We start from the raw sequence: 12527 nt of genomic DNA, 5'->3' as shown, positions 1-12527 counted from the left end.
GACCAGCAGCATCACCAACACATACATGGTTTAAAGACAACAACGACGACGATGATGAAAACGATACTACTTATCAGACCTTTAATATTATATAAATGATATTTTTAATGTTTGTAAGCATGTTTTCTTTGTTTTAGTGAGATAACTTTTATTTATTTTAATTTTTTTTTATTATTTATGACAACTTGACAATGCCCGGTGTTAAGTCTTGGATTATATAATGTGAACTCAAGCTCTAAATGTCATGAATTCAGCGAGATTTAATTCCATTGGAAATTGTATCTTTAACTAGGACAAATTCATCAACAAAATGGATAAACAATTGTAATTATTGAGAACGTACTTTATTTGTCAGCTTCAGTGGAGATGTCGTCTCACCCATGTGCAACACGAACCGGGCTTTGATTATTTAAGTAGTCACGCACAAAATGGCCGCGCCCATGGACGCATGCTGAAATAATAAGTTGCCTTTTAGTGACAAATCTTGTTCATATGCGTTACAAAAATGATCCCAGTGTCTTTTATTCTGCACAGAAGTAACATAAACAGGTGAAGACGATTTTGTTAAATTGTTGACTTGTGTATACTATCTTAAAAAAATCCCTCAAAACAACAGTTGCATTCGAACTATTACGTAAGCCGATATTGTAAGAGGTCCACTACTTTTGACACATTTAGTAATTGTTTTTTCCATGACATAGCAAATGAATTTGATTTAGCACATTACAGTAGTACTTAACAGGAAATTATAAGGTTTAACCTTTCTTGTGAATAACTTTTCCTTACAATAATATACATAAAATTGATCATGACGACCTTCGTATTGTCCGACTTTCCTCTTACCCTTGCCACCCCAATTTTGATATTTAGATATTTATGTTGAGGTGTAGGGTCAGATTCCATTGTCTGTTGAAAAGTTGAATCCGGCCATTATGACCTATGGACCAAACAAGTTATTGAGGGACTCGGTATCACTTTCAGTGCACTTCCTCCTTTGTCCACAGCTCCATTAGCTACAAAATTGCATTCTGTGTCCTGTCATTGACCAGAGCACACTAAATTCATTTTCACCCTTTGGTTCAGGATAAAAAACACCACGATGGGTTCTAAATACCATCAATGAGGAAGACTACGTAATCAGTTAGTCCGAGTTTCCTCTGACCCTTGCCAACCCATTTTTTGATATTTCGACATTTATATTGGGGTGTAGGGTCAGAGCGCATTCCCTATCGAAAGGTTGGAATTCGCTGACACCATTTGGTGTCGGCTTGGGGTAGCTGCTTTCTAACCGATCCAGCACACTTGAACGACCTTTCATTGAGATATACCTGCATGAAACCAATAGGAATATGATTTATTTTCTCAAAAATCATGAGCATAGCATTCGTCATGTCTTTAATCCGCTGACAGACTAGATGAAAGTACGTCATTGCTGAAATTTGACCTAGATCTGGCCATTTGCATTCTGAGTCACATGACTATACAAATCTCGGAACCTACATGTCAGTGACATCAGAGGTCATATAGTCGCGTGATATCGACAATAAACAAATTATGTTGTACATGGAATTTGGACATATTATATAGAAGTCACGTAATGTTTGTAAATAAATATAATGCACACCTAATTATCAATATATTTATTCTGAGAACAATAAACAGAAACCTGACAGTATTGGAGCAGGGTGGAGAAAACCATTTGCAAGAACTACCAAGCACGTGTCAGCGATGTTTTTTGGTTGACGCCAGGTGACTACCACATTGACATGTGCTTTTCTTAGCGAATCTGTTTTTTTTTCTCAAATTTCTGCAACATTTACAGATGTTCGTTGTTGTTTTCACCACAAATATTTTAAGAATTTTTTAAAATTTATTTTTATATAAAAATTACATAACTTTTATTTATATGTATGATTTCTTTTCCTTCAGCAACACTCAAAATGGTCTGTTGTTGATATCATGTGACTATGACCTCTGATGTCATTGATATGTCGGTTGCGAGAGTTGTGTAGTCACGTGACTAGGAATACAGATGGCCAGATCCAGGTCAAATTTTAGCAATGATGTACTTTCATCTTGTGTATCAGCGGATTAAAGACATAACAAATGCTATGATCACAGTTTCTAAGAAAATAAATCATATTCCTATCGATTTCATGCAGGTATATCTCGATGAAAGGTCATTCAAGTTTGCTGGGCCAGCTAAAAAGTGGCTACCCCATGTCAACACCAAATGGTGTCAGCGAATTCCAACTTTTCAATAGGGAATGCGCTTTGACCCTACACCCCAACATAAATGTCCAAATATAAAAAATGGGATGGCAAGGGTCAGAGGAAACTCAGACTAGTAATCAGTGTGGACTTATAAGATTAATTTCTTGACCTACCCATTCACATGGCTTCCAAGAAGTTCCTGTAATTCACCTACAAAGACACAGTTTACGAGTTCAGGGCACTCCCACTTGTACTTCACATCAGTTCCAGGGTTTTCACTTGATTGATGGATGGAGAAATGGCCCATGTCTGGACCATCTCAATGGTGGCAACATTAACTACATTGATAATACGCTACAAAATATCCAGTGAATTATATATATCTTGTAGCAAGACATGTCCCATGTTACTTTCCTTCTCAACCTTGGCTTTCGCCTCAGCAGGAACAAGTCCGACCATGTACAATCTCAGCATTTTGTTCATCTGAGTATGTATTAGTGGACTTGTCCCAGAAGAATCAGCTAATGCAAGTGGTCTCTTCATCCCTCAGATCTCATTTAAATATGTGCCAGATGGGATCGACCAGTTGTCTCTGTGCCTCGTCATACATTCATCAGTTTTCTTTGCAACCTGGACTCCATCTAGAATCCAGGTCTGCACCAGTAGAGTTCAAGTAATGATATATGGTATGTTTTTTATAGAAGTATGAGTAGATGACATAAATTGTTTGAGAATCTGGATGCATCTTCCCAGAGGAGGAGGAGGTCAGGGCTCAATGGCAATATTTTCACATGTAATGTGAACCTGCCCTTGTAACCTGAACTTCTACACCAGTGGTTCCCAACCATTGAGTGTTGACCCATATCAAGGTCATGAGGATGTTCTGGAGGGTCAAGGAAGGTTGCCAGGATTATTTTTTATAGTGGCAAAACTTATAAAAATATGGAAGTGAGGTCTTGAGGCTCAGACAAAATATATTTTTGGGTTGCAACCAAAAAGATGTTGGGAACCATTGTTCTACATGGATTGGCAGAGAGTGATCATATATTGTACAGTGTATTAGATGGGAAGATAGATGACAAAGGTTTGATTGGTTACTGGTAATTAATTAATTTCTCTTCTAGGCTATGGCGAGTGTGCCAAAGGTCAAGGTCATTAGCAGTTAAAGAGGCAGTAAAGTCTTTAAAACACGGAGACAGAGTCCATGGATACACAGTGGAAAAAGTAAGTCATTAATATTCATGATTCATTAGTTAAAAACCATTAAAAAGTGATATGCAAATTTTAACCACATCAAATATTATTTGAAAACGCTTAGATCTGCATGTCATCTATTCTTTTCTGGAAGAGCCAAGTGAGCTTATCTCCTGCATCTGTCATGCACAATAATTTGTGTTGCATGTCCGTCTTTCAGTAGTGGCTTGTTACGATACTAGAGTCCATATTTCTGGTCCAATTTCAATCAAACTTGAAATGTTGGTTTATATCAGCTAAGTCTTGGATAAGTTTAATAATGAGTGAGATCTATAGATATTAATGAGATGTTATCACGTGATTGGTTAGTCTTGTTACCCTGTAAGCCTTATTTCTGAGCCTGCTTTGATCAAACTTGGAATGTAAGCTGATATCATTAAGTTCTTAGTTGAATTCAGTAATGGGTGAGATCCATGCATACTTGTAGAATATCGGCTGAGCTTGTTACCAACGTGGAGACCATATTTTTTATCTGATCCTGATCAAATTAGGATCATATGCTTAGTCATTCAGATCACATCTATAGGTCATATTTTTGAATTGATTTTGATCAAACTTGGAATGTATTCTTATATCGTTGAAATGACAGGTGAGTTGGATGATGATTGAGACCCATGCATGCTAGTTGGATTATCTTGCATCTGATTAGCTGAGCTTGTTGCTCTGGAATCCGCATTTCTGATTTGATATTGATCAAACTTGAAATATTGGGCAATAGTTTCGAGATCTTGGATCGTTGCACAAATGAATAATACTGAGATAATCTGATTTACTGAACTTGTGACTATGCTGGAGGTGATATTTCTGATCGAGTTGTGATCAAACTTAGAATATATGCTTATGTCATCAAAATCTTGGTCTATGTCACCAGTGAGCTAGAAAATGCATGTAATGAGGTGATCTTGCATCTGATTGGCTGAAATTATTAACACTCAGGAAGCCATAATTCAGATCTAGGTTTGATCAAATGTGGAATAAGGGCTTGTATCATCAAGATCTTGGACACTTATTGAAAGGATCCAGGCATATTAATAAAGTGATCATACAGCTGATTGGTTGACTGTTGCCACCGGGCATGGGGTCGATAACAGGTGGTTGATTGCAATTATACTTATGATAACAGGTTGCTTGCCACTGATAATTACGATCACACTTTATTTGGAAACCATGATTATGATTATGATGACAGAAGGAAGATTACGATTAAGATTGCTTTGCATTTGTTATCTTCTTTTTGTTCTGGGCATATATTTTACATTGTGTAACTGAAAAACAAGCAAATGTAACTCAGTGTAAATGTTTGTTAACAATTATTTATGTACAAATTAAATGCCAAATGAGCACTACTTAGCTCTGCTTACATCACATTCATGTCAACAGTTTTCATCAACATTCGTGGTCTTTTGAATATGGAAACTTGTTATTTTACAATTATTAAGGATAGAATTAGTGATATTTAATCATTTGTAATCTTGATTACACTACACAATTACACTGCCAGTGAAGGATGGTTATGATTAACGATGCTTCTGAGATCATGTATTACGATTGGAAGCTTCTGAGATCATGTATTACGATTGCAGCTGACACTGTAATTAATTATGACTAATTACAATAGTAATTGGCCCCATGCCTGGATGCCACCATTGAAATCATAATTTTTGAAATCAGATTTTGATTGTTTTCAGATTAGTCAGTATTAATCAGATACCTTGTCATCCAATTTTTATATCATCAAGATCTTGGATGACTTTGATTATGAGCAAGATCTTGGATGACTTTGATTATGAGCATGATCTTGGATGACTTTGATTATGAGCAAGATCTTGGATGACTTTGGGGGCGCTCACCAGATAATATGTACTTTTGAGAGAGTGACGTATGTAAGGGGAAGTAGTTCGCATTTAAAACATGCACAATGGAGAGAATGTTGGCATACCTCTATGCTACATTAATGTAATGTGGATGATATTTCTTTTGGATATTGTACTTTTGGAAATTTTACATGATTTAAGCACACTGCTAACTAAAATGACTGCTCCATTGTGTTAAAAAATCAGCCTGAATTAGTCTAATGTACACTATACATAGCAGCTATTGAAATAGGGAAAATTAATTTTGCCAGACTAGACAATGCCAGGTTCTGAAAGTGCAATGAATGAATTACCAAATATATAAAATGTAAAAAAAGTTTTCGGCTCTTTTTTGTACAATTTGCCTCTGAAGTTCAGGAAATGAAAATGACCAAGTAGAGCTAGCACTTTTTTGAAAGGTGCACATCTGAAGTAAGGCCAAGCTGTATACTCTATAACTCATAGTACACCCATCAATCATACACCAAAATAAAAGGAATTAAAGGTTCTTTGCATTATACCTAAGATATACAAGGTCTTTTTTAAATAGCCAGTATAACCAGTGAGGAAAGCCAGGGAAATTCTTTTTCTTTAAAATCCTAACCCTATGCAAAATACGAAACTGTAGAGCGCCACCTTTGATTATGAGCAAGATCTTGGATGACTTTGATTATGAGCAAGATCTTGGATGACTTTGATTATAAGCAATAATAATTAGATACATTATATAGTCATTATATACATGCATTGAAAATCAGGTCTTTGATCTCATAGCTGGTCTATGATCTCATAGCAGTGATCTTTCAAGACTGGTTTTATGGCTTTGCTCTGCTTCGTTTTCCCATGATTCCATATAGAGTTTGATACTACATGTACTATGGATCCCATGACCAAAATCATATCAGTGTACTACAAAATGGGTTGATAGAAAACGTAGTGAAAATTAGTCATGTATCTTCATTTCATTTTTATACCACCATTATTTACAAAATTTGGAGAGTGCCCACTAGACCATGGGTCTATATGTTATGCTATATCACAATATATCACAGTTCTCAGCATAATGTGGTTCTGTACATAACATGGTTGGTGATTACAGACCCCAGCTACCACGTAATGAGGAAGAACTGTGTAGGCTATTGTTATTGCACATTGTCTTGATTCCTGATTTGGTATCCACTTCAGGTGGTTGAGGTGCCAGAGCTTTTCCTCACAGCAGTGACACTACAACATGACAAGACAGGAGCCAAGCATCTTCATGTCTCTAGAGATGACAGTAATAACACTTTCAGGTAATTCTCAGTTGGTAGTACACTGCAATGACACTAGAACACAACAAGACAGGAGTCAATCATCTTCATATGGCTAGAGATGACAGTAATATCACTTTCAGCTAATTCTCAATTGTTAGTACACTGCAGTGACACTAGAACATAACAAGACACTAGTCAGTCATCTTCATATGGCTAGAGATGACAGGAATAACACTTTCAGGTAATTCTCAGTTGTTAGTACACTGTAATGACACTAGAAAACAACAAGACAGTAGCCAATCAGAGATCTCAGAAACGCTTAATTACGTGTATTTGGACGCCAGGTTTTGATCTGGGACACAGAAAATCACTGAGGCGGGAGTCCTTCATATGTATGTAATAGATGTGAGGCAAAATTCAAAGACTTGCCAGTCCTGCTTCTGCCACCTGCTTTGTGGGAAAATATTTTGATCAGTTAGCTGTGCCTGATATTTACAATGACAGAATTAATTGACTGAAAGACCACTTGATACATACATGTTGCCATTTTATAAGAGTACTTAAGAAAGAACATGACTGGCTTTGACTGGTGGCCGGGTGGGAAAATGTACTGATATTTACAGTGATTGAATTCAGAGGCAGAAAGACCCAGAGATGTACATGTGGTCATTATACAAGTACATCAAATAAACAAGTTTATCTTTCATTATTGTGTTCATTTCCGAATGTAGCGGAATAAGCAGTGCATGTGACCACAGAATCAAGACATCTTGAGACTTTGACAAAATGCCTTCGTAAGTGGGTGACAAGTTGCCTAAAAATGTAAACTCCGCCTTCTTCTGTTAGGAATGCAAAAACGACTTTTCCCTGTGATTATTTAAGAGGTACATTGACTGACCATACCATATTTTTTTTAATGATCCTTGCCTTTGCCCGGTTAGTTCTAGTGTTGTAGCTAAATGTATTCATCATGGCGGCAGTAGCTAGGCCTAGTTTTTATATCAATTACATTGACAAACAAACTCTTGCCCATGTACTATGCTTTGATAGCTGATTGACCATTAACCCTTTTCCGAGTAAGGTAGCAACTATCAATTTCATGCATGCTATCCTTTGATGATAAAACATACAAACTTGTTGTTGTTGTTGTTGTGGGGTTTAATGCCATTTTTCAGCACATGATAGGCTATGCATGGCAGCCAGTATTAATGGTGGAGAAAGAACCCGGGAAGAACCACTGACCCATGAGAAGCTACTGACAAGCTTTCTCACATACCCACATTGGACGAATCCTAGACTCGAACCCACACAGACAGAGGTGAGATGGCAGTGATCCGTAATGGAGAGCGGTTTTGACCACTCGGCCACAATCATACAAACTTGTGTTTTAAGATCAGAATATGTGATCTGGATATATATTAACTGCCTCTTATGCACTATTTCGTCATAAAATTAGTTCGAAACTGTAAGTGAACCAGTGGGCCTAATGGAAATAATGGCAGACTTCGCTGAGTCTGGGATGTACCAGTTTATTAGATTGTCTGTTTTCTTAAATATTCGGGCAAATATGTTCAGAAAGAATATACCAATCATTGAAACCAAAGCCTAGGTATTATTTTATTAAAGATTTAACTTTAAAATGCAAATTATGTATGTCAGAAACGTTTGGGACAATGCTATGTTGTGGAATTCGCGAGATGCGCTTTAAGGTCTAAGCTGTTTTCTGACTTGACAAGTATTTGCAAAAATATGGGAAAAAACAGCAAATCAGATACTATTTATTTGCCTAAAATTACTCCAAGTACGTATACAAATAAATAAACCATAAATTTGCGGTCCTGTCAATGGACTGTTGTAATGAAGCTATATTATAGTGAATGATTACATTACAAAAACCTCTAGATCTAAAAATAGATGCACTCACGTCTGTGTTGATTCTGTAGGAAAGAAGGGACTGCAACTTTTGATGGTGGGACTTCTATTTTTAAAATCCTAGCGAGACCTCTGTCAATCATCTTCATATAGCTAGAGATGACAGTAATAACACTTTCAGGTAATTCTCAGTTGGTAGTACACTGCAGTGAAACTAGCACATGAAAATACAGGAGTCAATCATATTCATGTTGATAGAGATCACATTAATAACACTTTCAGGCAACTCTGTTGATAGCACACTGAAGGAACATTAACACAAGACAGGAATCACACGTTGTGTGGCTAGAGGTGACATTAATAACACATTCAGGTAATCCTTTTTGATAGTACACTGCAGTGACACTAGAACCTGATAGTACACTGCAGTGACACTAGAACCTGATAAGACCGGAGTCAAGCCTCTTCCTGTGGCTAGAGATTTTTGCCAGCTGGACTGGAAGAGCTTGGGTGGAAAAAAAGGCAGGCATTTTGAAGCTCTGAATTAGAGGTTACTTAGAAATCACTGTACAGACATTGAAGGACAGTAAAATTCTACATGCGCCAAACATGAATATTTTTCAAACAATGGGCCATTCTAGGGGGTAAAAAGTCTTTTTGTTTAAAACTTTGCCTTGTATTAGCAGTAGCAATGTCCATGTTGCTGTGTATTGCCGGCATTGGAAGCAAAGTACCTAAGAATGCACTCAAATGTTAAAGTTGAGCATGTACCCATGTTTGTTTTGTTGTTTGTATAAGCTACAAATTGGAACAAACAGTGCTTGTCATGCACAAGCATCGGTGATTAATCAAATTATTGTCGTCATCTGCTGTCCTAGAATTACGACTTTGTATATATCATGCAGAATACTACTACAAACAACAACAGTTAAAATAAATGGAAATAAAAATGCCCTGCCGTCAAGATCTTTTATTCAGTTTTTTCATGTAAAACATTCCATAGTACTGCACTCTGAAAAAAAAACATTACACTATATTTTTTTATAAATATTTTATTTTGATGGTATTTAAGATGTCAGTGATTTGACTTACATTAATAAATAGGTAATGTATGAATTATTGTTGTTAGTTATTATTATTATTATTATTATTATTATTATTTACTGAAGACAGCAAGAACTATTAATATATGCATGTGGAATCTGGGTGACAGTTAAAATATTCATTTGACTTTGAAATTTTTAAAAAATAAAATACTATGAAAGATGTAAGTAGAAAATATAAATATTTTAAAATAATGGCTGCTATGTTTTCATTTTAGTATAATTCCAGTTTTTATGAATTGCACGCCTTGTATACATTTTTATTAGATCTAAATGGTCACATTAATTTTTTACACATTGCTAAATTCAGATCACTACTTTTGGTTTCCTGCTTCCAGGTCTTTTGATGTGACATTTTATCCATATCGATGCCTTACACCCCTAAAAATAACAGCAAGCCCTCACCCACCCACTCCTGTGATTTCCAGTCAGAATTTACAAACCCCAGATTAAAATCAACCATTAGAAGTTAAAACAATGTAATTGCACAGACCTTCCTGCACTCCAACACTCACCCAATTAGCCGAAGAAGGCATATAGCAGGTTTTGGAAGTCAGTCTTCAGAAATTATTGCTTGTTGTCTCAACATGTTCCAGTAGCTGTTATTAAATGTCAGGGTCATGTGTCAAGTAAAGGATCTCACTAAAAATGGACATAATTTTGCTTTTAAAAGATTGAAATGCTTTCGTCTACAGGTAATTCTTCAGAATGCTCAAGGAAAGACACAACCAGTATTTTCAGAATTAAGTATTCCGTGGACACTTGAAATAAACAGACATTATAAACCTCAGTAAATCCTGTTTATTTCTTCTAAATTAGCTTCAGAAAGATCAACTGCTACTCCTGTTAGCTATGTCTCATGCCAAGTTCCATGTGGCTATGATGCTTAAATTACAGAAGGGTAAAATCAGAGGTTGAAGCACATTTCACATGCAATTTAGACTAATCCTGTCATTGTTAGTGATGACAGGTAAGCAGTCTGTCTGTCTGTTTTACCAGTCTTTGATGACAGGTAACCAGCCTAATTGTCTGTTTTACCAGTCTGTGATGACAGGTAGCCAGTCTAATGGCCTATTTTACCAGTCTGTGATGACAGGTAACCAGTCTAACTGTCTGTTTTACTAAAGTTATTCAGGATCATATATTAATTTGCCTGTGTAGGCAGAGACTACAATAAAAAGTCCACAATGCAGTGTTTAGGAATGGAAGCAGGTCAGGATGGTATTTAAAACGAGTATCATCATGACATCAATGTCATCATCATTATTGTTGTTGTTAATGACATTTATTATTATTATTATTATTATTATTTTAAAATTCAGTGTGGCCTTCAGAACCACACCAATGGATAACACAGGAGTTCCACACATTCTGGAACATACTACACTTTGTGGTTCTAGAAAATTTCCCGTCAGAGACCCTTTCTTCAAGATGCTGAACCGATCACTTGCCACCTACATGAATGCACTTACAGGTGAGATACTTCCACCAAAGTATACATTTATTAGCACAGAGTTAAACCATCTCAGTTTTAACTCTTTTACTAATTTACATTTCTCTAGTAATATAAATTAAAGGGGGCAGAGTTTGTTTGCCTAATTGGAGATCTTAGGCAGTTTGACCTTTTATTGAATAATAGGTCACATTATAAATTGCCTCATGCAGATAAAGTTGAGCTAATATTCATCAATATGATATACTTGTAGTTAATTAAATAATGAAAATTCCACAAGAATTTATTAGCAGTTTGTTGAATATTTTAAATATGGTCTTTTGCTAAGGAATTTTATTACTGTGTATACTTAACTCCAAACTGCACAGACCCATAATGCTCTAGCAGATTTGTTGTCTATGCAGTTTCTGAGCCATGATCAGTAGAAGAAACTACATAGACCCCGTTCTACTGGTACATTATGTGATGGTAGATCAGGGTCTGTGTTGTTTGAAGTTGGACTTAAAAGAGTGTAAGTATGGTAGGATTGTTCAAAGAATGATCTTACTTATGACTTGGATTCTGTATAGAGTAAAACCTGTCTTGAACATCCACTGCTGTAAGAGACAACCTGTCTTGAAAGGCCACTGTTATAAGAGACAACATGTCTTGAAAGACTAGGTTCTCCATGCACAGGTTTATTGATTATATAGTGTTATGCCCTGGCATGAGAGATCACCTATCTTGAGAGACCATTATTTTACAACACAAGGGGTGGTCTTTCATGACAGGTTTAACTGTATTTTTTCTTTTCTTTTACTGTGAGCTTTAAGATACAATGGATTTGCAGAATTTGTCAAATTTCTGGATATAATAAATACTAATGTGAGTCAACATATGGGCATTGTTTATATTCTTATTTCTGGTTGAAATACAGTTGACCTTTCGACAGATCAGAGATGAAGTCCACAACTACTCATTTGCATAGTACATAATATAAAACATTAGTATCTTATATTGACATTTACCGTGTGTGAATTAGCATGAATTGTTTTGTGTATATAAAAAAATTGATGAAAAACATTGAAGTTACGATGATAGGGTTTGTATCTGAAACATAGTTCCTGTCAGCATGATGACAGACATTCAGCCTTAATGTCCAGCAGTCTTTCAGTACACTTGTGAGACATGTGATCTGTCAGCATGGTGACAGACATTCGGCCTTAATGTCCAGCAGTCTTTCAGTACACTTGTGAGACATGTGATCTGTCAGCATGGTGACAGACATTCAGCCTTAATGTCCAGCAGTCTTTCAGTACACTTGTGAGACATGTGATCTGTCAGCATGGTGACAGACATTCAGCCTTAATGTCCAGCAGTCTTTCAGTACACTTGTGAGACATGTGATCTGTCAGCATGGTGACAGACATAGCCTTAATGTCTAGCAGTCTTTCAGTAAACTTGTAAGACATGTGATCTCTCACACTGTTGTTAGTGTTGGTTCACTGCCCATACATATTGGCATTTGGTAGGATTTTACGGACAA

At 36.2% G+C, this 12527-nt stretch overlaps 1 protein-coding gene across 1 annotated transcript in view; it reads left to right on the top strand.

The window, feature by feature from the left end:
- Positions 1-398: 398 nt before the first annotated feature.
- LOC149790141 (presequence protease, mitochondrial-like) overlaps positions 399-12527 on the top strand; it is a 72907-nt gene continuing 60778 nt past the window's right edge. The window contains exons 1-4 of the mRNA XM_089972120.1: positions 399-549; positions 3339-3438; positions 6507-6613; positions 10872-11023. Coding sequence (XP_089828246.1) covers positions 506-549; positions 3339-3438; positions 6507-6613; positions 10872-11023 — 403 coding nt within the window. The 5' untranslated portion in view covers positions 399-505. The remainder of the gene's footprint in view (positions 550-3338; positions 3439-6506; positions 6614-10871; positions 11024-12527) is intronic.

This window comes from Sinohyriopsis cumingii, chromosome 10 (assembly GCF_028554795.1).
Source record: "Sinohyriopsis cumingii isolate HCF-2022 chromosome 10, ASM2855479v2, whole genome shotgun sequence".
Classification (NCBI taxonomy): Eukaryota; Metazoa; Mollusca; class Bivalvia; order Unionida; family Unionidae; genus Sinohyriopsis; species Sinohyriopsis cumingii.
The sequence above is the reverse complement of the archived record's forward strand: the minus strand, read 5'-3'. Positions and strand labels throughout refer to the sequence as shown.